The 27,163-nt window shown below is 50.7% G+C and overlaps 2 protein-coding genes across 3 annotated transcripts; one reads left to right on the plus strand and one right to left on the minus strand.

Annotated features, from left to right (window-relative positions):
- The first annotated feature begins 437 nt into the window (after nt 1-437).
- LOC121471756 (phospholipase A and acyltransferase 3-like) lies at nt 438-6,168 on the plus strand. Of its 2 annotated transcripts, XM_041722532.1 has the most exons (3): nt 440-912; nt 2,296-2,554; nt 5,736-6,168. In XM_041722532.1, exons 2-3 carry the CDS (start codon nt 2,318-2,320, stop codon nt 5,763-5,765), a joined length of 267 nt encoding a protein of 88 aa, XP_041578466.1. In that variant the 5' UTR covers nt 440-912; nt 2,296-2,317; the 3' UTR covers nt 5,766-6,168. The 2 variants fall into 2 exon arrangements, with proteins under 2 accessions (XP_041578465.1, XP_041578466.1); XM_041722531.1 differs by lacking the exon at nt 5,736-6,168 and having other exon boundaries at nt 438-912; nt 2,296-3,028.
- A 4,885-nt stretch (nt 6,169-11,053) lies between these two features.
- On the minus strand, nt 11,054-17,815 carry PLAAT4 (phospholipase A and acyltransferase 4). Its single transcript, XM_041723646.1, has 4 exons — nt 17,681-17,815; nt 14,877-14,985; nt 13,825-14,093; nt 11,054-12,230 (listed from the first exon to the last, which is right to left on the minus strand). Exons 1-4 carry the CDS (start codon nt 17,687-17,689, stop codon nt 12,132-12,134), a joined length of 486 nt encoding a protein of 161 aa, XP_041579580.1. The 5' UTR covers nt 17,690-17,815; the 3' UTR covers nt 11,054-12,131.
- Nucleotides 17,816-27,163: the final 9,348 nt, after the last annotated feature.

Below are 27,163 nucleotides of genomic sequence, written 5' to 3' on the forward strand. Positions count from 1 at the left end.
AATTAAAAATAGGGGATCCCTGGGTGGCTCAGCGGTTGAGCGCCTGCCTTCGGCCCAGAGCGTATCCTGGAGTCCCAGGATCGAGTCCCACGTCGGGCTCCCTGCATGGAGCCTGCTTCTCCCTCTGCCTGTGTCTCTGCCTCTCTCTTTCTCTCTCTCTCTCTCTCAAATAAATAAATAAAATCTTTTTAAAAATTAAAGATAGAGCTATCCTATGATCCAGTAAGCATACTGGATAAATACAATAAATACAAAAACATGATTCGAAAGGACACATAAACCCCTATGTTTGTTGCAGCATTATTTACAATAGACAAATTATGAAATCAGCCCAAATATCCATTGAAAGATGAATGGATAAAGAAGTAGTGAGATTATATATATATATATATATGATTGAGCCATAAAAGAATGAATGAATTCAGCCATAAGAGAATGAAATCTTGCCCTTTGCAACAACATGGATGGATCTAGAGAGTATAATGCTAAGTGAAATAAGTCAGTCAGAGAAGGTGACTCATGTGAATTCACTCGTGTGTGGAATTGAAGAAACAAAACAAATGAACACAGGTGGAAAAAAGAGACAACCAAGAAGCTGACTCTAGAGAACAAACTGGTGGATACCAGAAGGGTGGTGGGAGGGTTTCCCACCTGAGTGAGGAGAGCCCCTCCCTCCTGTTTCCTACAGGTGATGGAGGGAATCTGGAGGCTGGGCTTGGGCTCCTTATAGGTCAGGCTCTAGTATATTCCAAATAAGAATATTCCCTGGCTCATCTCTGTCTGTCTCTGGTTTTTCTGGTGCAGGCCAAACCCAGACCAAGTCGTGGAGACCTGATTGAGACTTTTCCCACTGGCTTTTATCCCTGGTCGTCTATGTGAGATATGGCTATGTGGTTCATGTGGCTCCTTTGGGTAAGGACAGATTTTGTGTTTAAGCACAAGGGTTGAGGTGGATGGAGAGTGTGAATGATTGCATGATGATGGACTCATCCTCATTTCAGTGTCTGGTGTCGGAGGTGCTCACTGACCATTTGCTGCCTTGTCTTGCCTGCTCCGAGTGTCAGCTGCTCTTCCTCTCTAGCAGGAACTGTGTGGAGATACTGTTGACCTTTTTATTTTTTAAAAAAGATTTTATTTATTTATTCATGAGAGACAGAGAGAGAGAGGCAGAGACATAGACAGAGGGAGAAGCAGGCTCCCCCAGGGGAGTCCCAGTGCAGGACTCAATCCCAGGACCCTGGGATCACGACCTGAGCCAAAGGCAGATGCTCAACCACTGAGCCACTCAGGCGTCCCGAAACTGTTGTTATTCCACTAGAAAATGGGGTTCACTCTCAGGCAACCCACTGCATTTGAGGAGCACCCTTCATGGATCCCACCCCTATGTATCTGCTGCTCTGGAGGAACAAACAGGAGTAAGAAGCAAAGACTTCCTCTGAATGGTTACCAAGTGGCTGCACAGCATACTGGGAAGACCCCAGGTCTCCCAGCTCCACTGAACCAACTTGCAGTCCCAGGGCCTCTGCTTCCTGGCAGTAGGACTCAAACACATGACTTTGCCTGGTTGGGTTCAGGTGTACCCTGCCGGGCAGAGAAGACCCCCTACCTCCTGGGCTAGAGGAATGTCATGAAAGGGGGCTCGGGAAAGCCCCAGGGCAGGGCTTGGCCAGATGCCGAATTCCCTCCTGTGTCTTTCCTCCTGGAGAAGGCTGAGCTGGGAGACTGTGGACACTGCCAGGCCTGGTCCCTTCAATTTGTAAATGATGAAGCTAGTGAGAAGAGAAGGGACTTGCCCGAGACCTGGTGAGTGAGCCGGAGCTAGGGGCTGGAGCCCTGGGGTCAGGCTTCATCCTCCTCTACTGCTTCCTTTCTTACTGTTTCAAAATGCCACTCTAGCCTGCTGGGGCCACAGAGCTGTGGGCCAGGGAGGCTCAGTGATGGTCTCTAGGTCGCAGGCTCAGTATAGGAAACTGGGATGAGGACCTGGGTGTCTTCTGGCCTCCTCTGCTCTGCACTGGACTCTTGCAGGAGCATCTGAGCTCATGGGGTCATTCAGAAAAACTCCTGTCCTTTGCTTTAGAAATGAGGAAACCATAGCCCATGGGCTCCTGGTGATTTCTCTAAGGTCACCCAGGTGTGGGTCCGTCCTGTTTCTGAGTTGGGGGCCAGGCAGGTTGGCCATGGCCCATCCTCACTGATGATGCCAAGGGTGATGGGCTGCCTGCTTGGGGCTGCAGGGGAGCCCATGGGCCTGCCCAGGGTTGACCCCGCCATGTCTGCTCTGTGAATTCCCAGGTGACACGGAAGGGGCAGCATCATGTCCACCCTGACCGAGAAGGCCGTGGTGAAGAAGGAGCTGCTGTACGATGTGGTCGGGAGAGACAAGTACCAGATTAATAACAAACACAATGACAAGTACTCGCCGCTGCCTCCCAGCAAAATCGTCCAGCGGGCGGAGGAGCTGGTGGGGCAGGCGTTGCCCTATTCGCTGCCCTGTGAGAACTGCGAGGACTTTGTGAACAAGCTGCTCTGTGGAGTCACCCAGAGCAACCAGGTGCGTCCTCAGCCTGTGTCCTCAGCCCCAAGAACCAGCCTGTCCCTCAACCGACTGTGGCAGCACATCAGTGTGGACTGGACTGGGCTGGAGACGGGAGGCATGGATAAAATCAAAGAGCAGAGACAGGATCCCTGTCCTTGAGGATGTCATGGTTGGGGTGGGGACAGGAGTGTGGAGGAGACCCCCCCGAGGCACTGTAGACTGCTGGGGGTGGCGGCCAAGGACGGGGGTCAGCTTGCTTCTCCAGCCCTCGCTGGCCACCAGGTCCCCAGATGGACCCTAGTCGCGGCCCCAGAGGCAGGTGTTACCATCCCACTTTACAGACGGGGAAACCAGCTTAGATGGTGTATGCAGCCTGTCTGAGCTCACTCAACAATTAGGGATTGAGTCTCTGCTACATGACAGCCACTGGGCAGGGGTGGGATTTGAACCCAGATGTGTTCTTCTCCAAAGGCTCGGGTCAAGCGAGGCTTCACGGAAGAGCTAATACCTGAGCTGAGTCTGATTTAATTCTCTTCATTAATCTGAAACTGGAAAGTGAGCTGGAGATTGCCAGGGAGTAGGGCAATAAGGAAGGTAGGCAGAGGGAATAGTTGTGAGCTACCTCCCTGGAGATGGGCTCGTGCTTACAGATTGCTTCCAGAGTCCTCTGTGGGCAGGGGCAGCTCCTTCGTTCATCGTCCCTGTTGGCATCCAGGAATGTTCAGAGTTTAGGCTGTGTGCTGTGGATTTAGGGTGGCTGAGGATTAGGTTTTTTTTTTTGTAGAGTGGGAGGAGGCCTCTGGTGACAGAGGGACATGCACAAGGAGAAGCCTTACCTTCCAGAAATGAGGATCCTCACCCAGAGCAGGCTGTTAACTGAGGGCGCTGCTCCTGGCTGGGGGCAGAGTGGGAAAGCTGTGTGGTGCCCAGCAGTGACCCTGTGATGGGCTCTCTCTCCTTTGGGCTGAGGAGGGTAGGCTTGCCTCTGTCCAGGAGGAGTGGCAGGGGGTGGTGAGGTGGGGAATGTGGAGGTGCGGAGGGGTGGCTCCCTGTCATTGTCTAGAAGCCTGTCCCAAGACTGTGCTAAAGCCTCAACAGTCAACCTGGGAGACCCCAACTTTTTGAGAGAGCTTGTCCCTCAGCTGTTCTTCTGGGAGGTGAGAAATCAAGAGGGCAGGAGGGACCGGGGTGGTGAGCCACTTCTTTTATTTGGTTTGTCCCTTACTCTGGTGCCTCTCTTTCCGAACTCCTTCCCCTGAAGATGGCTCATTAACTTGCCTTTCTTTCTCCCTCTCATTCCTGATTCTGCCTCTGGAGACTCTGCTCTCTATCTCTGAGAGTGGGGGCTTGTAAGAACCGGCAGCACTTGCAGCCTAGGGTGAGTGCATCCAAATGTCACCCCAGGAAACAAGCATGAGGCCAGGTGCTTAGGCTGACTCCAGCTCCCCAAAATGCCTGCCTGAAGCTCAGCGCTGCCAGGAGAATCTACCGTCTATTCCAGCCAACATCTGACCATAGGTCCCTGACCTCCCTTTCTTCCAGCATTTCCTAAAAAGGGCTTACGATTATGAATCCTTCCTCCACCTGGGAGACATGTATGTATCTCCTACAACTGAGATGTGTCTGTCTCGAGGACCTGGAAGCTATTTCTTTGAATATAATCAACAGGAAGAGCAGAGCCTCTGTCTCCCAGTCTCTGGAGGAGGGTAGGATCCTAGCTTCCGAACCTGCCAGGTCGGGGACTGGCTGGCCTCAGGCCCGGACACTGCCCCACCCTGGGCCATGCTGGCGCCTCCCACTCTTGGGCGCCTGCTCGCCTCTCCCTCCCGCTTGGAAACGCCCAGTCGCCTCTGCCCCTTGGGCTGGGGCTCAACGCGATCTGTCCTCACTGCTTTTACTACCACGTGGCGTGGACCCTTGGGAAAGTTTCTGCGTGTGTCTGAATGAAGCAGTGCGTTTTTTTCGTTCTCTTTCCCCAATCATCACAAGGTTCAAATTCATAGATAAGTCACAGAAATCTGCTCTTTGGTGGCTGTTTTGACTATTTGCTCCCCTGGCTGTGAAGGGCTGAGTGTGTTCACGGTCCCGGGCCCTGTCACTTGCCAGCCCTGTGAACTACTTCTGCCGCCCATCCTGTCATCTCCACAAAATGGGAAGGGAACAGGAATAGAAACAGGGTTGCGGGCAGATTAAGAAAGCTAGAGTGCCTGCAAAGTCCCTCGACCCCGGAAAGCAGCCAGTCCCCCACTTTGCTGTCCCCTTCTGCCTCTAGTCTCCTCTGCCCTGGTTTCCAGGTCACAGAGGCGGGGGCAGGGCCGGGCCCCCAGGCTCACAGCAGTTGTTCCCTGTCCACCCATCCTCAGGCATCATCCTCTGGGCTCCACCTCATCATCCGGTGTTTCCAGAGGATCTGCCTCCTTTCCCAGAGCCCTTTTCCCCTCAGTGCACAAGTGAGATAAGCTTATTTCATAAAAGCAGAGCCTCAGTGCTACTCAGTGTCTACTCAAGACAGTTGTTCGGCAGGTGAACCGTGAACACCTGCTATGTGCTTGCAGGTAGGCTGCGCACCTGGGGCAGCGAAGGCAAGCCAGGAGAGCTCCTGCCCTCAAGCCCTGGAGAGTGGCAGCGTCACAGGGCCACCGTCCCCAACTTCACAGTTGCTTCAAGGCTTGGGGCTGGCCAGTCCTGACCTAGAACACTCACCCCTGCCCCTCTGGCCTTTCCGCAGCCACCGCTGGGGCTTTCCCATGCTGTCCATACCACAGGACCATGAGCTCTACTCCCTGGAGTGTCCACACCTATAGCTCCTTCCTCCTCTCATCGTTTCCTCACCAGGCACCTCCTGCCCTCTTGGATCCCCCTTCCCTGCTCCTATTTGTTCTGCCTGCGGTTCCATTGAGAGGACCAATGCCAGATGCGTCTTTCCGGAGCTGAGGGTTCTTTTTTTTTTTTTTTTTTTTTTGATTTTATTTATTTATTTGACAGAGAGAGCAGAAGCAGGGGGAGTGGCAGGCAGAGGGTGAGGGGGAAACAGACTTCCTGCTGAGCAGGGAGCCAGACATAGGGCTCGATCCCAGGTCCCAAAGATCATAACCCAAGCTGAAGGCAGATACCAACTGAGCCACCCAGGCACCCCCTGAGCTGAGGGTTCCTGGTGTGTGTTTCTGTGGTCAGACCCCATTCTCTTCTGTTGCAGATTGCTGAGGCGGCCCTCGCAGACAAGTGATGACAGTAGCTCTCCTGGCTGCTGTGTTGTTCGTCCGGCCTCAGCTGGCCAGAAGCCAGTGGAAAAAGCATTAAGTTCAACGAACTGTCCTGATGGCAACCAGTTAGTGCGGAGAAATGTTGCTTGGCCAGCAGGCGTGGAATTTGGTTGATTGTTTTCATTCTGTTTTGTGATCATTGAGGCTAATTTCAACCAAGCCAAATACAAGCACAGGAAAATTTTATTTGAGAATAAACATAAATTCATTTAGTTGGAGAAATAAAAACCTCACACAAATTCATTAAATCTTGGGCAGCCCGGGTGGCTCAGCGGTTTAACGCCGCCTTCTGCCCAGAGTGTGATCCTGGAGACCCGAGATGGAGTCCCACGTTGGGCTCCCTGTGTGGAGCCTGCTTCTCCCTCTCCCTGTGTCTCTGCCTCTCTCTCTCTCCCTCTCTGTGCCTCTCATGAATAAGTAAATAAAATCTTAAAAAAAAAAAACCAAATTCATTAAATCTCCTTTAAATTATATTAAAGGCACAGTTGGCTCCATTATAGATTGAAGGGTTGTGTGCCCCTAAAATTCATGCTGAAGGCCTAATGTGATGGTTCCTGGAGGTGAGAGGGCTTTGGGAGGTGAGTAGGAATAGATCAGGTAATGGGAATGCCCCCCACCCATGATGGGTTAGCCGCCTTCGAAGAAGAAGAGAGACCAGAGTTCTTGTTCACCTCCATGTGAGGACACAGTGAGAAGCGGACCATTTGCAACCCAAGAAGTTTCAACCAGGAACTGAATCTGTCATCACCTTGATCTTGAATTTTTCAGTAGCCAGAGTCGTGAGAAACCAATGTCTGTGCTTTAAGCTCCTAGTCCGTGGTCTGTCCTTACAGTAGCCCGAGCAGGTGCATACAGGCTCCAGCTCCACTGAGATGTACCCTGGCCATTCCCACTTTCCTCTGGTTTCTTCTTGGAGGCTAGTATTCTTATTTTTATTGAGAGAGAGAGAGAGAGAGAGGGAACCTGTACACCGGAGGCGGGGGTGGTCATGGGAACGGAGTGGAAAGTAGATGAAGGAGAGAGAATCCTAAGCAGGCTGCACATTCAGTCATAGCCTAAAGTGGGGCTGGGGCTCAATCTCACCACCCGAGGTCATGACCTGAGTGGAAACCAAGAGTGGGAGCCTAACCCACTGAGCCAGAAGGTGCCCCTGGAGGCCTGTGTTCTTCACAGTGTGAGGATACACCAAGGGGAGGGGAGACACACCTGTGATGCCTAAGAACGGGAACCATGGGCCTGCCAGGGCCTGGGACCTCAGTGGCTTGAACCATGTCTAAGAGTTCTGGGCCACAAGCATGAGGACACCACAGTGAGGGAAGGTGTCCCATCGTCCCCTTACTGCCTGCTTGTCTTCCTTCCACGAATGATTGGTCTCTCTCTCTCTGCCTTTATCATCCTCCCCCCCCTCCATCCCTTCTACCCCCAGCGCTCCTGCTTCTTCTCCACGAAGGCTTGCCCTGACCCGGAGTCTCTGACACTGCACCTCTCCTGTGGCCCCTCCTCTCCCGTCATCTCAGCACCACCTCTCCCAGCTTCCAGGGAACCTCGGGCCCCCACGTCCAGTCCCTGAGGGTGTGGTTGACTCAGTGCCGCACCAGCTCAGACTTCCGATAGGCTGCCGTTGGGTCAGGGGCTGTCAGGAGCCCCTGAAGGACGGCTCACACTTGGCCCCAGAGTAAGTTTCCCTGGGAGGGATGTGAGGGTGAGCCAGGCCAGGCTGGCACCCCTGATTACAGGGAAGCTCGGGGTGGGGTGGGGGAGCGGGTGGAGCCGGGGCCAATCTGGGCCCCTCAAGACCTGCTGGAAGCCTGGGTCTGGACCCAGGGTACCTTCCTTGACTGGAATCAGAGGCTGGAGCTCCCAGATCATTCATAAGATGTGATTTCCCAACCTATTGCTGCTCTTTGGAAAATGTAATACTTGATTCTAACTCTATTTTTGTCATGTCTCAAATGCCCATTTCATTAGAAGGCATCAGGAACAGCAAGGGAGAAGCAAGAGGGCTCTGTCCCTCCACCGCCACCCCTTACCTGGCCAGACCCCGAGTCTTTGAGGAGGGCCTACCCTGTGAAGAAAGGGAAGGGACCCTGGCACCTGTAAGGGGCCTGCTGTGGCCACACCACCAGTCCTGGGAGCGGTACCCTGGCTCCCACTGTGGCACATCAGCTGAGCTGTCACCTGCCTGCACAGCTCTTAGGTTTCAGTTAGCACCCCCTGGTAACCATGGAAATGTCTGAATGCCTTCCTGTTAGCTAGCTGCTTCCCCAGACCTCACCCTCAGCTTATAATGAAAGCAAATCTCAGACCAAATTCCATGGCACCCCTAGGCATTTATGAAACGAGTGTTCACCAAGGAGCCACAGAGCCAGTCACCAGCCTGCCCTGAGAGCAGAATGGGGACTAGGACTGCTAGGACTGCCCTCTGTCCCAGCAGTTTGGGGATCAAGGTTCAGGGGCCATTCCTAAAGTAACAGGCCCCGGGCTTCTCTCCTGCACTGTGCTCCTGCAAGGGTGGGGAGGGTCATGAGAAGCAGTCCTTTCACCAATGAGAGGTCATCTCTATCCTATTAGGCTCATGATCACGTCTTTAATTTTTCCAAGGATAAACCATTTCCAATACTCAGTGTGCAAGTTAGACCATACCTGGAGATCAGAAATGAAGATAGTTACGTAGCCGAAGTCTTTCAGGCAGAGTGCCAGCCTACTGCCCCCGGGCTGTAGTTTTCCTATTCGAAAGTCAGTTGTCCCTGGGGGGTTCTTGGCGAGGAATCTAACCTCTCTTGTCTTTCAGGCAACAGGAGAATGTGCATAGGGACTGAGGATGACCCTTTTCTGGAAAAGCCTCAAGGAAGGAGGTCCACTAGAGCTGCCCAGAGAGCAAAGCAAACAGAGAGGGTATAGAGAGAGCAGGCTGGAGGTGCCAACATTTGCGGTGAGGGTCTGGCCGAGGGGAAGGGCGGAGGAGATCCTCACAATCCTGGCCTCCTGCCTCCTTTCCCGACCAGCCTCTCCCCAAGGGTGGACACAGAGCCCTCTGACTCCCTTGCCTTCCTGAAGCCCCCAGAACAAGACTGACTGACATTCCTGCCATGTAGGATGCAAGGGGTTCTGGGGGGGGGGGAACTGGGGAGCTCATCTTCAAGTCCTCTGCCTCTCTCTTTAGCATCCCTCTTTCCTGACTCCCTACTGCTTCCCCGCCCTGACCATGCATTTCAAAGAACACCCTCCCTCCCCCACAACCGCCCTGGTCCCAGGCTACACAACCCTCACACATATCCTTACACCAAGACTTAGCCCGTGCTAAGTCCCATTTCTTCCAGGTCCTACCAGAGAGCTGCAAGTCACCATAGGACTATTTTGAACTAAGATACCAACAGCTTCAAAAGAGATCGAAAGCACATGTTGTCTGAGAGACAAAGGCTAACAACCGAATTCACTGTGGCAAATTCCAGGTACCAGGATAGGAGGATAGAAACAGGTGGGGAATAAGGGGACGTTACCCCCAAACCCTACAGAGAGATGATGGGAGTGTCTGGTGATAACCTGGGCAGCTGTCTAGTGACCGGCTATGTGAAGTGGCACAATGGCCCTTCCCCACAGCAGAGGGACTGCCTAAGGGCTGCTGGGTGCTCTCAGCACTGCCATCACCCTGCAAGGGGCTCTCCTGAGCATGTCCCCTCACCCTGGGCGGCACAGGGCCATTCCCCTGGAGAATGGCTTTGTGGTACATCCAGCTGGCTGGCAGCCCGGAGAGTTCCCTGGCCCTCCTATGTCTCAGCCATTCCAGATCCCAGCCACCTTTAGAAAATTCTCGTGGTTGCACACAGAGGAAAACATCAGCCATCCACGAGGCAGGAGGGGCAGCATGGGGGACTTCCCTATGTCCTGCCAGCTGTTCCACAACTGAGAGTGAGGACAGAGATGCTGTCTTACAAAAGTGACAGAATGCTGTTAAGGGACAATCAGAGTCATGCCACGTGGACTCCAGGGTTCTCGTTTCTCCAGCACTCATCAGTCTTATTAAACTTTCCTTGAACTGAAACACAGTCTGTGGATATGCATATTCTCTGAAGCAAGTTATAGCCCTAAAAAATGTTGTGCTGAGACCAAGGGTTGTCTGGAGGTAGTGCCACAATTTTGTCAGCTTTTCACATGCAAGTAAACTATGCTTTTATTAATTATATATATCTTCACGTTTTAGTGGAATTTGATTCATGGAAGTCAGTCTAGAGGGTAGGAGCCTACAACTCGTCCAGCATATGTTAAAACTTTCCAGCAACTCAACACGCTTCTAGTGGGCATTAAACTTTATATTGAGGGCTGCAACTTTATTTCATTTCAAAGTTTTTCTCACAATCGCAGAGAATAATCGTTGTATTTTCCTATGTATTAGTGAATGTATGAAGCAAACAAGTTTTTATGGAGCACCCACAGTAAGCCAGGCATTGTGATGAATGCTGGGGTCCCAGTGTGACAAGCTCTGACAGGACTACCTCTTGGGGTCCCTGCAGTTCTAACAGAGAGAGGGATATTAGTAAAAGAACCTCACGGATCAGTGTTCCAAGTCTCACCATGGTGAGAATTGCCATCAAGGGTAGATACAGGGATATCTGAGACTGCAAACAGGGGTGGGACATGGTGGTGCCGGCTACGCATACCCTGGACTGACCATTATGCTGGGACAAGTGATCTTGACATGAAATGAGTTCCAGGAAGGGGAGTCACAGATAACAAGAAGTAAGAAAGCCTTTGCGTCTCTTGGCCTTCCATTTGTGCCCACCTTTGTGGAGGGTAGCGTGGCCCTCTGACCACCGTGAGGCAGGCATGGACACTTCTGGAACCCCCAAATGGAGGCTGATAGTTCAGCCTGGGGATCAGAGCAGGGCCCCCTTTGGTTGTAGCAAGTGTAAGACACTCTTTTAACCTTCAACCTTCTGATAGCCTTGACTTTTCAGGAAAGTCTTATGACTGGTTGTAGCCTGTTTTCTGTCACGCTGGGGGATTCAGGGACCCACCAGCTTTCACATGCCTGGGAAGGTACAGCCCAGAGGAGGGCAACATCCCTCATCCTCAAGCCAGAGAGGTAGTGGCTGTAGTGACCACCGTGGAGGATGGTCACATGGAGCGGCCATTCAGTAGGGTTGCTGCTGGCAGGGACAGGTTGAGGAGGCACAAGAACATGGGGACTTGGCACTTCTGAGACCTCCTGGAGAGCTTGTTGGAAGGTAACAGAGGGATATTCAAAGGTGGCTAATTTGTTTTAAAAACTTTATTTTTTTGAGCCATTGTAGCTTCACAGCAGAGTTGAGAAGAAGGTACAGAGAGTTCCTGAACACCCTGTGCTCACACCATGCACAGCCTCCCCCACTACCTACATCCCTCAGCGGAACATCCACTGTTGTTACAACTGATGACCCCACGTGGACGTGTCATTATCCCCCAAAGTTCACAGTTTCGTTTGGGTCCACTCTCAGCATTGTACATTCTGTGGGTCTGGACAAATGTGTTATGGGGCCTATGCATCATTATAGTCTCATACAGAGTAGTTTCACTGCCCAAAAATTGAGGTGGTTAATTTTCAGCATTCAAACTAGGGGGGAACTTCAAGCCATGCAATTTAGGCATGGAAAGTCAATATATTTCCATCTGGTACTCACAGAGGATGAGGACCAGACTTGGAGTTGACAAAGAAAGCTAAAAGGAGGACTGAGTGAGGGAGGTCCTTGGGAAGATGTTGGGAAATGTACATGTGGGGTTGGGGGTTCAAGCACCAGGTGTTGTGGCTACAGAGGGACAAAATTCAGTTGTTGAGTTTGGTTTTTAGGCACCCCAGTAGTAAAAGGAATCATGTGTCCTGACAGCAATGGCTAGTCTAGGTGGACAGATGTAGACAACCCATCAGATACCAGCCAGGCACCAGACATCACGGAGTGTCCTTTCCACATGACCGTACTGAATCCTGATGACATCACTGAGAAATGGATCATTACCCCAATCCCACAGAAGGTGGGACCCAAGCTCTGAGAGTCAAGAGCTCTTCCCAAGGTCACTCAGCTAGAAATTGCTGAGAGAACCCAACAGGTGCCAAATTAATGTTCCTTTCTTCCTTTTTTGCTCATAATCTATAAAAATATAATGGAATTCCTTTCTTAAGATACACTTACTGATTCTTTGGTTTTGATACAATTAGCCCATCCTTCAGCCAGTGAGTGAGGGAAGGGGAGAAACAGAACCAAGGTTGCCTGAGGGCAAGGGTCCAGCAGACAGAAGAGCCGTGAGGAGTCTCCATTGATGTGCCCAGATGCAGGATTTGTGGCTCCTTCAGGCTGTCACTGGTTTTGGGATCGCCTCTTTAAAAGAGAGTATCCAAGAACAGCAATGAAGCCAATTCCCAGGGTTGCCCCTCCTCCAATCAGGGCATTTGTCACCTGAAAGTGAGGAACCCACGGTCAGCATTCACACACAGCAAGTACAGGCAGATTCTCCCTCTCTTCCAAGGGCCTGGAGGTCACACCCAATTCTCTTTGCCTCTGAGCTGCCAGCCCAGAGTTCTCTCCCAGGGAAGATACTTGCTGAGTCCTCGGGGCCCCATTTCCAGGGAGACCTATAGTCTCTTAGTGGTGAAGACCTCTTAGTGGTAGGCTTGTCTGGGCTGATGGGATCCTTTTGTGTGAGTTTGCTGGGTGACCACATTAGTTCCTGACTCAGATTGGGGAAGGAAGAGGGTTTGTGCTTGGTTTCCCAGGAGAGTAGAGCTCTCTCCTGAACCTGGGAACTGCTCTGCAGTCTGGGCTATACCCCCAGGGAGGGAGGGGGATTGGCAGAAGCTGAGGAGAGACCTCTGGACATCATGGCCAAGGGAGCATACTTTGACTTCACTATGCACTGTGAACTGCAGCATGGAAACTTCTACCTCCAGCCCCAGCTCCTCTCTCAACAGACTCCTAGGTCCAACTGCTACTCACCATCGTCACCTGGAGGTCTAAAGGCCACCCATCACCAACTACCTCCAAATTCTTGGTTTCCCTCCGCAAGCCTGGTCCTCCCATCCTCACCCTCATCTCATCCAGAAGCCTCTGTCCACCCAATCACCTGGGCCTGGAGCCCTGCAAGTATTTAAAGAACACAAGTCCCTGGGGATAGTAGTGGAATGGATGAGAAGATGAAGCCCGGATGGCTGACATCCTGTCTGGCCACTGGGGAGCCCTTGAAGCAAGTGTGAGGTGGCCCAGGAACTGCTCCCAAACTAGGTCACTACTGTGACTCCGGGAAGAGCAAGGACCTCACCTGTGTCACTTGCCTTGTTCTTCACTGCATCCCCCGCACCCGGCTCTGCCAGGCACAGAGGTGCTCTTTATGAGTTCTCAGATAAATGGCCCAACTAGGAGCAGTAGTGATGCGATACTTTAAATTATTAGGCCTGCTGCTGTACAGCGGTAAGGAGCAGAGACTCTAGAGAAGGACAGCTGGGGTTGGAATCCTGCCTCTGCCAATAACTAGCTGTGCATTTTGGGGACAACACATGGAAGACTGAAGAGGTGGGAGTGGAGCTGAGCCCCAGATCTTCCATAAATATATCCTTGAGTCTTACACATGATAGTCTTACACAGTCTTATCTCTGATAGAGGCTCGTGACCTTGAGCATCCCTTGGCTGAGAGCTCTCTGGGGCCTTAGGAGACCTGTTATGCGGTTGGCTTGGCCCTGACTTTTCCCAACACGCTTTGGGAGCATTAGGAGCTGCCTTTAGGGTGGGTATTCAAGCTGCAGGATCCTAGAAGGTCAGACTGGCAGGCCTCCCGAGGTCCTCCATTCAACTCCTCCTCCTACACGTGGGGAAACTGAGGCCCAGGGAGGGAGTGACCTGTCCAACGACCCCCAGTGGATCAGAAGCTGATTGAAGTTTTGAGCTCAGACATCTTGATTCCAGCATGTGGGTCATAATGATTCTCCCCTTTCGCTGCCCAGCTTGGACACCCCAGGAGACATTCAGGAGGGAGAGGGATCACCTCAGACGGCCTTACCTGCCTGCTGTGGGGTTCACCATATCTCAGGTTGGTGACAAAATGCTCACAGTTTCTGCTCAGAAGACTGTATGGCATCTCCTGACCAATCTTCTGCTTTGCAGAGCAGATGATCTCATTCACAGGCCTTGGTGTATATTTGTGGTCCAAGTGATTGTTGACCCTATAGCTGCAGTTCCCCACCACATCCTGCAGGCGGTCCCGTCTCACCACGGCTCTGTTGCTCAGCACAGAGAAGACGCTGCTGGAGCCGGCCCCAGGGTACTCACCTGGAGTCAGAGATATGGTCATGGTCATGGGGGGTGGGTTGCAGGAGAAGGTGAGACAGGGAAAGAAGAGGGGCAGGATGAAAAAGAGGAGCAAGGGAGGGCACTACTGGAGTGTTACTGTTTGTCTTTTCACATAGGTGATTGGAGGATTCCTAGATCTTTATTTAACAAGCTGTGAATACTTTTTCAAGTCAGTGAATGTCATGATTGCTTATGGCAATGTCATTGTAATTTCATCACATGGATATAGATCGTTTATTTGACCAAGCCCTATTATTGAACACTTAGTTCTTTAAAAATTTTGCCATTATGATCAGTGATAGTCAAACATTTACTATTTGTTCATTTTTGTGCGCTTATACATTTCGCGAAGAGAACAAATTTATTTTACTATTGACTGTGTTTCACACACTGCTACTTTCCATGTATTACTTCATCACCTTTTAACTTTCGAGGTACGTATTATGTCCATTTGGGTAGTCAAAATATGGGTGTTGGGGGTTTCATCTTGAAGATGTGACCTCCAGTGACCCATGAGCTGGATCCCAGCAATCAAAGGCTTCTCATTCCCTTCCTGTCCGTGGAATGGGCATTCTGTTTGACTTCCCTGCCCCTGGATCTATGGGATCCCACTCAATTACGCAGTGGGATATGGATATGGGATCTGCTCAAGCATTGCTCAGGGAGAAACCAATTCTGGTTTCCCTGGCTCAGCTCTTTCCTCCAATTATTCTCAATCTGGTAACAAATATTTTGAAAAATTATATTTCCAACAGCTCTTACTTGGAGGAGTCAGATGGATCACATAACCGCCTCCCACATAGATGGCCCAGTGCTCATAGCCAATGCGGAAAATCTCAATCAGGTCTCCAGGCTTGGGTTCTTCATGAAACTGCAACAGAAAAACCCAAGATGGTGTAGGAAGCCTCTAGGTAACAGTTGAGAGCCCTCCTGGGACCCTGCAGCTTGGCCTGGGGACCTCCTTGTTGATGTTCATCACCTGATGAGAGCCTGGAGTGGGAAGGAACTCCTGGCCTCTGTGAGGTCCTCAGCCTTCTGTCACTTTTAGAGCTTCCCCAAACTGGGGGCTGAAGTCTGGATAAAAGGACCTTGTGGAATAGGAGAGTGGGGATTTGTTCAGTGTGCCCACATTATCATGCATGTATGTGCTTGTGTACATGTGGTATGGGCTGCAGTGCAGTAGCACATATGAATATATATGTACGTGTTGTGCATGTGTGTTCTATGTGTGTTGTGTTCTGATTACATGCATATCTGTGTGTGTTGCATATTGTGTGTGTGTGTGTGTGTGTGTGTGTGTGTGTGTGTGTTGTGGATACTCATAGGCACACCGAGAAGGATGTGAATGTGCATGTTCAGGTTCATTGCACGGCTGCTCCTGAGAGTGTTGACGTGACTCCCTGCATGAAAACCCCTTCACTGAGATTGGGAGCCCCGAACCCATCATCAGCAGTCGGGCAGGGGAGTCACCACCTTCTCTCCTCTTCTCAGACTGACATTCAGGTCCTCATCCCACCTCTTGGCCCTGGTTGTCCATGGCCACACAGGCACCTGTTCCTCCCTGGACTCTGTCCCCGCCAGCCTCAGGACACCCACCCTCGGAGATGGCAACCTGAGAGGCAGGAGCTGACAGCATCCTAAGGAAACCTGAGACTCTGTGGGGCCAGCTAGCCTCTGGACCCATGGGGACTGTCACACAGCGTGCACATGGAGGGCTTGTGTCCTCCCCCCCAGGCTGCCACAGCTTCTGCTTTGAGAATGTTTCAATTTCTTCTCTTTCTGAGCCAGCTCTCAGCCCACAACCCTCTATCTCTGATTGCAGGCCACCTCATGGGAGACCTGGGGCCTGTGTACCCCGGCCCTCTTCTTTGTGCCAATATCCATCCACCAACGCAGAATCCGGGAGTTTCTCCTTAATTCTCCTCCTCAAACATCTCTCACACTGTGACTCGTTTCAGGGCAGCCCCCATCCCTGTTTCTGAGACCCTCACCCTCTTTTTCCTGTTTTTTTTTTTTTTTTTTTTACTTTATTCTAGTAATCTCCATACCCAATGTGAGGCTTGAACTCATGACCCTGAGATCAAGGGTCACATGTTTTTCTGACTTAGCCAGCAAGGTGTCCTGACTCTAAGGCCTCTTGACCACAGGCCCCACTCCTATCCTGGCCTCCTGTCCCTTCTCCCCCACATCTGGTCTCCCCAAGACCCACTGTGGTTTTCCCACAGGGCACATCTGGCCTCAGGGCATGGGGCTTGCTCTGTGGGCCACTCACAGGCCCTCCTCACCCTCCCTGCCCTCTGCTCCACAGGCTGCCAGGCTTGCCCTTCTCACCACACAGCTGGCTCCTGCCTCTGCTCCCCTGCACACCTGGCTGTCTCTGCCCCACCCAGCTCCCTTCCTCTTCTCACCCACACCCGCTCCCCTCCTCTTCTCACCCACACCAGAAAGTCCTCTCTGAGAAGCTGCCATCAGGCCCAGCCTGGCTCAGCTGCCCCTCTCTGGGTCCCCAGGTCCTGGGGCAGCCACCCTGTCTGCACAGATCATGTTGTGCTGGGACTTCCCCTGCCTGCCTGCACCTCTTCTGGGTTTGGAGCTCCACTGGGGTGGGATCCTGTGTGGTACCTCTGGCCTCCTTCCTCTCTGGGAACCAGTGAGGGCCTGGCCTAGAATGGGGGCCAAGGGAATCTCCATGGAAGAGAGGCTGGAGGACCAGCAGGGCTGGGACCCAGGGCCAGGGCCTCCCCTCTCTCATCCAGGGCACGGCAGGCCCAGGGGTGGCCTCCAAGCTGGAATCAAAAGGGGGTTTTGCACTCTGGATTCCACCTGTGATAAGGTCAAGCCCAGACACCATGTGCATAGTAGCTGACAGCAGATACAATGTGAACTTGGGCCCTGCCTGGATAAGGAGATGGTTGCCCAGGCAACAAAGGCCGCTTCTTCTGGAATGATCTCATTGCCCTGAATTGCCTGAATTCTACTTGTTCCCCTTCAGCTGTACACCAGCCACCGAGCCCTGCCTAGGCCTCCCTGGGCTGTGTGGGAATCTGGACACCATGGCGGTCAGGAAGGGAGTCCGCGCCAGAAAGCTGAGAATCAAGCCGACTTCACAGGGCAGGCCAAGTGCCATGGAGCAAGATGGAGAGGAGGATAGAGCCGAGCAGGCGCCGAGGTCCATCTGGAGCCAGGGAACCAGGCCCAGTGGGGATCCACTCACCTCCCAAGTCCTGGGACCCCACCCCCCCGCCCTTCACCCACGCCCCAGATGCTTCCCAGCTCAGGGGACAGAGCCCCCTGCCACCAACAGCTCCTACCCCCTGAGGCCCTTGGGCCCCTGGCTGAGCCAGATGGAGCGAGGAGGCTCCCTGGACCCAAAGCCCTCACAGCCCAGCAGGGGCTTTTAAAGAGGAACTTTTAAACTACAAAGAGTTTTCCAGAACCTCCTTCTGAAGCCTTTCCAAACTTTGGAGTTAACTGTGCCCAAGGCCAGGAACCCAGACTGAGGCCTTTATAGGAGGGGGGCCCCCCAACCCCTGGAGAGCCCTAGGTAGAAAGTCAGGGAGGCTTACCTCAGTCATGGTGCTGTCTGCTGTGTGCTGCTTGTGCACCAACTTTTATCGAAGTTGAAGGTTTTGCTTTCACTTTCTTTTTCGATACCGTGTAAAGCTACTTTGCTTAGTAAAGTAAGCATTAGGCCCAGGGTGGAGCCCAGCACCAAGCTCAATCTCAGGATCCTGAGACCAAGACCTGATCTGAGGCCAACACTCAGATGTTTAACCAAGTGAGCCACCTAGGCACCACAGAAACAGTTTTGTTTGTTAGTTAGTTTGTTTTTTAAGATTTTTTACTTATTAAAAAAAAAAAAAAAGATTTTTTACTTATTTACTCATGAGAGACAGAGAGAGAGGCAGAGACACAGGCAGAGGGAGAAGCAGGCTCCATGCAGGGAGCCCGACGTGGGACGGGATCCCAGGACTCCAGGATCACGCCCTTGGCCAAAAGCAGGCACTAAACCGATGAGCCACCCAGGGATCCCCAGAAACAGTTTTTAAAGGGAGACTGAACAGTCACTCTAAATGGAAGGTCTGTGATTACCTACCTCAAAACATAGAATTGCTGTGGCTTGTGATTGAACCTGGGTCCCACCCGCTTGTTGCACGACAGGCCAATATGATGAGGGAGACAAAGAGTTGGGACAAGGAAAGCGATTTTATTCGAGAAAGCCCGCTCACTGAGAAGACGGTGGAGTCATGTCCTAAAACACCACTGTCCCATCTCCCTGCAGGCAGGGCTTTTAAAGGGGAACAGGAATGAAAAAAGAAACCAGCTACAGTGCCACCAGGGCTAGAGTAATCCATCAGAGGTCTTCAGTGATCAAGCGTCAGGTTCTTCAAGTTTCCTGAGAAATTTTTTTTAAAAGATTTTATTTATTTATTAATGAGAGACACACAGAGAGAGAGACAGCCAGAGACGCAAGGAGAGGGAGGAGCAGGCTCCATGCAGGGAGCCCGACGTGGGACTCGATCCCGGATCTTTAGGATTACACTCTGGACTGAAGGTGGCACTAAACTGCTGAGCCACTGGGGCTGCCCTCCTGAGAAATTTTAAGCAGAATTGATTACTAGCTTATCATGTGCTTATGGGGTGATGTGCAAGAACATGCTCATTAGTTTATTTGTGCAATGTGTTCTGCCTTAATTGAGGATTCCTATGAAACCCAAAGACAGGGCCACTTGGGTGGCTCAGTGGTTGAGTGCCTGCCTTTGGCTCAGGTAGTGATCCTTGGGTCCTGGGATCGAGTCTTGCACAGGGTACCACACAGGGAGACTGCTTCTCCCTCTGCCTATGTTTCTTTGTGTCTCTTCTCATGAATAAATAAATAAAATCTTTTTTAAAAATGAAATTTAAAAATTTAAAAAAAGCAAAAAAACAAAACCTATAAGGTCAGCTAGTTCCCCAACAGGCTTACAGCGTTCAAACAGGTCTACTGTGGAATGACAAGGGAGGGAGAAGTATTCAGGGCAAAATTAAATCAAGATGGAGCTAGTCCTACTAGAGCTTTACAGCCCCTGGAGGCTGTCTCCCTTGGTCTGCTGTGATTGCAATGGGCTTGAGAGGCACATTTTGACCTGGTCATGTCCAAAAGCAGTGAAGGGAGATATTTCTCACCACTTCTCTCTCTCTCTCTTTTTAAAGATTTATTTACTTATGTGATTGAGAGTGAGCACATGGGTGTGAGTGAGCATGGGAGGTGGAGAGGGGCAGAGGAAGAGGCAGACAGAGTCTCAAGCTGACTCTGTGTTGAGCTTAGAGCCCCTACACAGGGCTTGATCTCATGACCCTGAGATCAGTACCTGAGCCAAAACCAAAAGTTGGATGCCCAAACAACTGAGCCACCTATCACTTGTCTCTTGGTTTCTGGAAGCAAAAGCTTTCCCATCATCCCCTGACTGTCTCACACCCACACTCCACTGCCCAGAACTGGGTCACATTTTGTCTCCTATACCAATTGACGGCTTCCTTGGCAGACTCAGACCACTCCTGGTACATCACCTGGATCTGTGGAGGGGATCCTGCTACCCAGTAAACCACAGGACTCTGTGAGCCTGGGAGAAGGCCAGTGACAGTGTGCATGGTGGGGGTGGGGATAGGGAGACGACCATTGGCTAGGCCACCAACACATGTAAGATGCATTCACCTACTTCCTATCCACTGTCACAACAGCTTTATTATAAGGCTACAAAGAGGCTGGAGCAGGATAAGCAGGGCGATTGACTCAGTGGCTGGCAGAGAAAGCAGCAGGCTTGCTGCTGTAAGCAGAGACCCCATCAGAATGAGCTTATGCTTGGGGCACAGGAAGGGCACCGCCTCTGCCAACATCATCCCTTGGCTCCAGGTTCTTTTGATCAGAGCTCCTGATGGTCCAAGATCTATTGGCTCTTTCAGCTTTGGCCCCAGGCCAGCACTACCCATTGGGCTTCCAAGTGAGCTTTATTTGTAAAAGGAGCCTGAGACTCTGGAGGGGCCAAAGGCAGGCTGTCCCAAGATGGTCCACCTTGGCATGAAGATTATTTTTCAGTTGAAAGTGATCAGATGCAGCAGCAGACTCAGGAAAAGTTCTTTACTTCTCTCACAAATGCCTAAAAAAATTGATTAGGAGTTCTGCTCTAGGAAGATAACTACCACCGTACATAACCACACTGTACTATGAACTAGTTATGGTAAATAGGGAGGAACCTAGTTAAGGCCTGTGGGATCAAAGCCCTTTATGTACCACTGTCACTAGGTAGTCCAGGAAATTTGTTTACCGGATATTTACTTTTTCTTTTTTTTTTTTTTTTAAGATTTTATATATTCATTTATGAGACACACACACACACACACAAAGGCAGAGACATAGGTAGAGGGAGAGGCAGGCTCCCTGTGGACACCCCAAGCAGGCACTAGATACTAGGATCCCGGGATCACGCCCTGAGCTAAAAGCAGATGCTCAACCACTGAGTCACCCAGGTGCCCCAACATTTACTTTTTTATCTTCCTGTGATATGTATGTCTTCTTTCAATCCCAGGCCCTTTCTCCTTAGTTGAGAAGGACATATATACCTCATTTTGCCATGGATACTGCTAGGGCCTTTCCCATTCGAGGTGGTAAGACATCAGAACATAACCTCCCATGACAACTGGAGAGTAGGTGAGGGAAGGCATCTGGGGGAAAAGGGAGGTGGTGCTGGTTGTTGAGGTTGGGGCTGCTCTCTCAGGGAGCAAGGGCAAGTGCTCATCTTGAAGTCTAACACTGAGATAACTTACTCGTGCGATGCTCAGCACATGGTGCAACCTCATCTTATACCTGTAGCCACCAGGTACCCACTGAGGTCCTACCATGTGCCAAGCACTACAGTAGGAAGTCAGACATCCATCAGTGAACAACGTTGATAAAAGTCTATGCCACTGTGGATCATACTTTCTTGTTGGAGAGATGGACAGAAGTATCATAAGGTAGATATTATGTTAGATGGTCAAATGCTGAGAAAAATGGAGAATAGAAAGGGGATAGAGATGATGGGAGGTGAGATTTTAATTTTAGGTCTCATATGTAGGAAGGAACAGCTTCACTGGACAAGTGACTTTTGAGCAACACATTCAAGGAGGCAGGAAGTGAACGGAACAGCCATTGCAAAGGCCCTGTGGCTGCACATGTCTGCCAGGGTTTCTGGATCTGGGAATTGAGTCACAGGAGAAAACAGCCAAGAGTAACCCAAGCCCTATCTACATGGGGTAGGGTGTTGATTTTTGTTCTGAATTAAGTGGAATCCACTGGGGGGTGGCAGCATGACAGTGACATGACTTGACTTGTGCTGATTCCTAGACTACCTCTAATTCCTGTATTGAGAATGGCTTTGGAGTACAGGTGGGAGCAACCAAGAGCAGCTGGCTGTATTTCGGACAACCAAGTAGCAAGAAGTGATTTGATTCTGATATATATATTTTTTAATTTTTCAAATTTATTTATGATAGTCACACACACACACACACACACACACACACACAGAGGCAGAGACACAGGCAGAGGGAGAAGCAGGCTCCATGCACCGGGAGCCCGACGTGCGATTCGATCCCGGGTCTCCAGGATCGTGCCCTGGGCCAAAGGCAGGCGCCAAACCGCTGCGCCACCCAGGGATCCCGAATCTTGATATATTTTGAACATAGAGTTTGCTAGGCCTGCCATGGCAAATAACATAGACTAGCTGGCTTAAGTAAGAACATTTTATTTTCTCATGATTCTGGGGGCGAGAGGTTCAAGTCCAGGTGCCAGCAGGGTCTGTTTCTTCTGAGGCTTCTGCCCTTGGCTTGTAGATGGCTGCTTTCTTCCCGAGTCTTCATATGATCTCCCCTCTGTGTGTGTCTATGTCCTAATCTCTTCTTATAAGGACACCAGTTGGGTTAGGACTCACACATATGATCTCATTTTAATTTAATTACCCCTTAAATATCCTATCTCCAAATATATTGTGCGGTGCTAGAGGTTGGGCTACAACACATGAATTTTGTAGGGACAGATTCAACCTATAACATTTACATTCTGGCAGAGCAAAATAATCCACATTCAGTTTCTACTTTCCTGTCTCTTATGCTGGAAATAAGTTATTTTTCTAAGGAGCCTGGTTCCTTTAATAGATAATGGTATGTAAAAAGCAAAATTGGGTCCTTTAAGGAATTTTTCATTTAATCTTGTATCTTGGAGCCAAAAATATCCTGAAGAGAACATTGATCACTCCTCTCTGAAACAGTGTAATATACCCCATCGTCAGGATTTTCCTCTGGGAATTCAGGGTTCCCTCCAACCTGTACCTGTTTCCCCACTGCCAAATATATTCTGGGATTTGCAGTTACCTAATGGATGAGGAAGAGAGGCTTTTTCTGGTACCATTAATCTTTCAGAGTGTCAGCTCCTAGTGATGAGTGTCCTGAGACTGGAGAGGAATCTGAGGAAGGAAATCCTTGTCATGTGGCCAGGGATACAGTGGGAAGGGGGACCATGTTAGGGCCCTGAGGGTCAGTCTGAAAAGAAGGAAGGGGAAATAGCTAATTTCTAATTCTGCTGGGTTATGCCTAATGCTCTGACTCATTGAACATGCTTGCCCACGCCTATGCACAGAAAGAGAGCAGACCTCCCCCGCACGCATAGTCAACTGAGTACACACACAGTACACACACGTATACCTGAACAAACCCTTCTACTTTGCATCTCTCAGAGGGCATTTCCCTGGGCTCCAGTCTCCTCTTAAACTACGCCATTGACCCTGCCTGTGTTCACCCCAGGAATACCAGAGCTGGTTTGGGGAAGTTGCAGCTTAGTCTATATATCTTCCTTGTTCTTCATCCCCTGGTCTGTTTATCCAAGACAGCCCCAAAGCCTGGAGACTTGATTGCGATTTTTTACCCTGGCTATGATCACTAGAGGACTGTCATTGGTGTAGCTTCTCCAGGCAGGGACACATTTTTCTATTTAAACACCAGCCATGAATTTAGAATGGAAACAAACATCTGTATTATGTTCTAATGAGAGCAATTAGCTTGTCCTTGTGGAAATAAAATGCTAGAGACCTTTATTCATTCCAGATCAAACTTTTTCTATATCAGCTGATTTGCATTGTGTGTGTGTGTGTGTGTGTGTGTGTGTGTAAAGCACACACATCTGTACAGGGATACATGTACTCCACTCAGAAACACATTTACAGAAAACACAAGGGTAAGCCAAACACACCCTCTAGACACATGCTCACCCCGGGGACACAATGCATCACACATCCTGGATAAACCCTTGCCTGTGTCCCCATTGGGATCTTTTCCAGTCTCTGTATTGTCAGTCCTTAGCAGCAACTGACAGACAGGGTCAGTGGGGAAGGGGCCTCATCTGTGAGGAGGGCTTTTTCTGTCCTGTCCAATGAGGTAGAGAACTGCCCCAGGCTGCTCAGGTTTATCTCTGTTTTTCCTATAACTGATATCCAAGCGGAGCCGAATTCCAGAGATCTGATAGAACTGTTATCTTCTGACATAGCCCTGGGTTCTCCATGTGGGAAATGAAAATGTGTCCTTTGTTCCTTGCTCATAATGCAGAATCTGCTCTGCCTGTCACTGGCCACTCACAAAAGATTTTGGTATTTGAAACAGTAGGATTTAGTACACAGATCGGTTACACAGGAATTGGGAACCTAGATGGTAAAAAGGGCATACCAAAGTAGACTTTTACGATCATAAAACATCCTGAGGTATTGTTATTAATGCTTTTGGGCTTGGTTAGTGTTTATCTGATATTTAAGAAATTCGATGTAGTAACAACCAAACCCAAACTAGATTGTATTTGAGAGACTGGATAAAGCCATTGTACCTTTTATACAGGAAAATCAAGGTTTACAGATACCCAAGGTAAAAGTGATGACTAGGAAGAGGAAAGCTATAAGATATACCACGAAATAATAGAGGTGATATTAGCTCAAAACTAAAATAATGGATCAAAATAGAGAATTCAGAGATAAACCTATGGACACATTGGAACGTTCCATACAAAGGTAGATTTTAAAAGGATTGAAATTTGAAAAACAAGATTGAAATTTGAATAACAAAATTTGATGCCACCATGGGCCCTCTGATAAGTCCTGGGACGGCCATCACTTGATTTATTGATAAGCAAATGATGGTGAGATATATTTCCTCACTGCCGAATCCACTGTAGTTTAGTTTTGTTACTTTTACCTAAAGATGTTCCAGTGAATGCAATACATACTTTGGGCTCCAAAGAGCCTAACCTAGATCCTACTGGTGCTTTTGCTGTGGACACAGTGCCTTTCACCTGTCACTCTCCAGTCCTTTGTGGCCAAATACTTCTTGAAAGTTCAGTTTCTTTTTTTTTTTTTTAAAGATTTTATTTATTTATTCATGAGAGACACAGAGAGAGAGAGAGAGAGAGAGAGAGAGAGAGAGGCTGAGACACAGGCAGAGGGAAAAGCAGGCTCCACACAGGGAGCCCGATGTGGGACTTGATCCCAGGTCTCCAGGATCATGCCCTGGGCTGAAAGCAGGCGCCAAACCGCTGAGCCACCAGGGCTGCCCGAAAGTTCAGTTTCTGAATGGCCATGGAAAGAATATCCTTGAGGTAGGTTGGATTCTTTTTTCCCCCATTTTGCTCTCTCACAGTAATAGATGATACCTCCCTGCCATTGCTGTGTGACTTGTCCATGCTCCTCACTGACTTCAGGCCTGGTCATGTGATCTGCTTTGGCCGAAGGGGCCAAAGGAGCACCCAAGTCAGTTTCCTCACCTGAACAGGAGTTTTAAACCAGAGTGCGTAGTTAGGCTCAGTTTCTTTAGCTTTTGTGCCTTTTGCCACGAGGAAGACGTGTCCCAGCTAGAGGCTGCTCCTTCGGCAGGCTTACCAGAATAAAACCCAGGTGGTGGCGGCCTGAACTTGACAAGCCAAACTCAGTGGAGCCCAGAAGAATCTCAGCTGACCCCCAAAGACCTCAGGTTATGGGAAGAACCAAGTGTTTGTTCTGCTAAGGCCCTGAGTTCTCTGGGTTATCTGTTAGCACTGCAAAGCTGAGGAAATCCTCAGGTGGGAGTCAGGGATGTTGTGTTGGCTTCAAAAGTAGCCCTCCTTCCGGTCAAGCATGGCTGCCCAGGGGCTTATTTCTCTTCTGCTTCTGTGTGTGAGGGGTCCCTATGTGATTGTACATCACGGCCACTGCTTGGGCTTCAGGGTTGTGTTCAATGCTTGGTTAGTGAGTAATCGGCTCTGAGCATGGCAGAATGAAATCCAAAGTGAGATTCTTGGAGTTCATCTAGAGGGTCAGGCAGGAAACCAGCAGGTGCCAGACTCTCTCAGCCTCTGCTTCATGAAGTCTACCCAAGTCCTCTTGCTTAGAAGGGGAAAATCTACAGTGTGTTGGTGCCCTCAGTCTGCTTTGCTGGTCTTGGGAAGAGTGGGCACCAGCTGCTATTTTGAAAACCTGTGTGAAAATCCTATTATTATGTGAAAGCCTTCTTTCCCGGGGAGGGTGGGTGGGAGATTTGTCAGGTGGCTATCCCCTGTCTGTGTCCACAGGGATTGACTGCATGCCTGTCGTGTTGGGAGGGGGAGGCATGGGGAGTGACATGCAAAGGGAACTGAGTCCTTGTTGTAGAAGCTGTGTCTGTCTGGGCCTTGCTCACACTCAGTTCACAGAGGAGTCTATGGGGGGAGGGTCTATGGGGGGAGGTCTTCGGGTTCCGGGAGGCGACCTAATCCCCACCCTGTCCGCCTCTGCTCCTGGCCCGGGCTTGGAGCTTCTCACTCCCCCCACAGCACCTCTGGCCTTCCCCGTCCTCCTATAGTCTTTCCATTCCAGTTCCAGACTATTCTTGCCCAGGAAGGGAAATACCCAGTCCCAGTAGCCCCATCTATTTGGTCATTGAAGTTCCCGGCAGCTTCGGTTTCAGGTCTGTGGTGTGCCTCTCAAAGGAGCAAGCTGGCTTTGTACTTTATTCCAGGAAATGGACTAATTCCTAGAAGGCTTGTCTTATAATCTGTAAAAATGAAAGGCCATCTGGCCTAGCTCTGCAAGGGAGCTGGCCGCTTTCTCATCCAGATAGGAAACATGCTCAGATTTTGGCTCCTATTGAAGTGCCCTGGCTGTGGCCTTCTGGGTTGAGGGATAATGTGAATAGACCCCTTGTGTTTGCCATCTCTGGGCCTGCCGTGCCCTGGCTGAGAGAGGGGAGGCCCTGGCCCTGGGTCCCAGCCCTGGTGGTCCTCCAGCCTCTCTTCCATGGAGATTCCCTTGGCCCCCATTCTAGGCCAGGCCCTCACTGGTTCCCAGAGAGGAAGGAGGCCAGGGGCACCACACAGGATCCCGCCCCAGTGGAGCTCCAAACCCAGAAGAGGTGCAGGCAGGCAAGGGAAGTCCCAGCACAACATGATCTGTGCAGAGGGGGTGGCTGCCCCAGGACCTGGGGACCCAGAGAGGGGCAGCTGAGCCAGGCTGGGCCTGATGGCAGCTTCTCAGAGAGGACTTTCTGGTGTGGGTGAGAAGAGGAAGGGAGCAGGGTGGGGCAGAGACAGCCAGGCGTGCAGGGGAGCAGAGGCAGGAGCCAGCTGTGTGGTGAGAAGGGCAAGCCTGGCAGCCTGTGGAGCAGAGGGCAGGGAGAGTGAGGAGGGCCTGTGAGTGGCCCACAGAGCAGGCCAGATGTGCTCTGTGGGAAAGCCACGGTGGGTCTTGGGGAGACCAGATGTGGGGGAGAAGGGACAGGAGGCAGGGGTGCTGGTGAAGAGGCCATGGGCATTATGAAGGCAGGAACGGGGCTGCCCTGAACCAAGTCAGAGGATGGGAGATGGACGAGAAGGCAAGTTCAGGAGAAACTTCTAGAGTTATCGTTTACTGGATTTGGTGAACGGACACAGGTTTCGGGGGTGTAGGTGGCAGTGAGTGTGTGAGAGAGATAGTGGACTTAGGATGGCTCTCATTGGGGTTGGGTACCAGGAATGAGGGGTTGGGATGCGGAATGCTCTCCTCAGC

Source organism: Vulpes lagopus, chromosome 11, assembly GCF_018345385.1.
Source record: "Vulpes lagopus strain Blue_001 chromosome 11, ASM1834538v1, whole genome shotgun sequence".
NCBI classification, from domain to species: Eukaryota; Metazoa; Chordata; class Mammalia; order Carnivora; family Canidae; genus Vulpes; species Vulpes lagopus.

Coding starts and splice junctions, on each gene's coding strand:
- PLAAT4 (XM_041723646.1), bottom strand. Junction 14,094..14,876: donor GATCCATCTGACTCCTCCAA/GTAAGAGCTGTT, acceptor CTCTGACTCCAG/GTGAGTACCCTGGGGCCGGC. Junction 12,231..13,824: donor GTGAACCCCACAGCAGGCAG/GTAAGGCCGTCT, acceptor CCTCACTTTCAG/GTGACAAATGCCCTGATTGG.
- LOC121471756 (XM_041722531.1), top strand. CDS start 2,318: ATGTCCACCCTGACCGAGAAGGCCGTGGTGAAGAAGGAGCTGCTGTAC.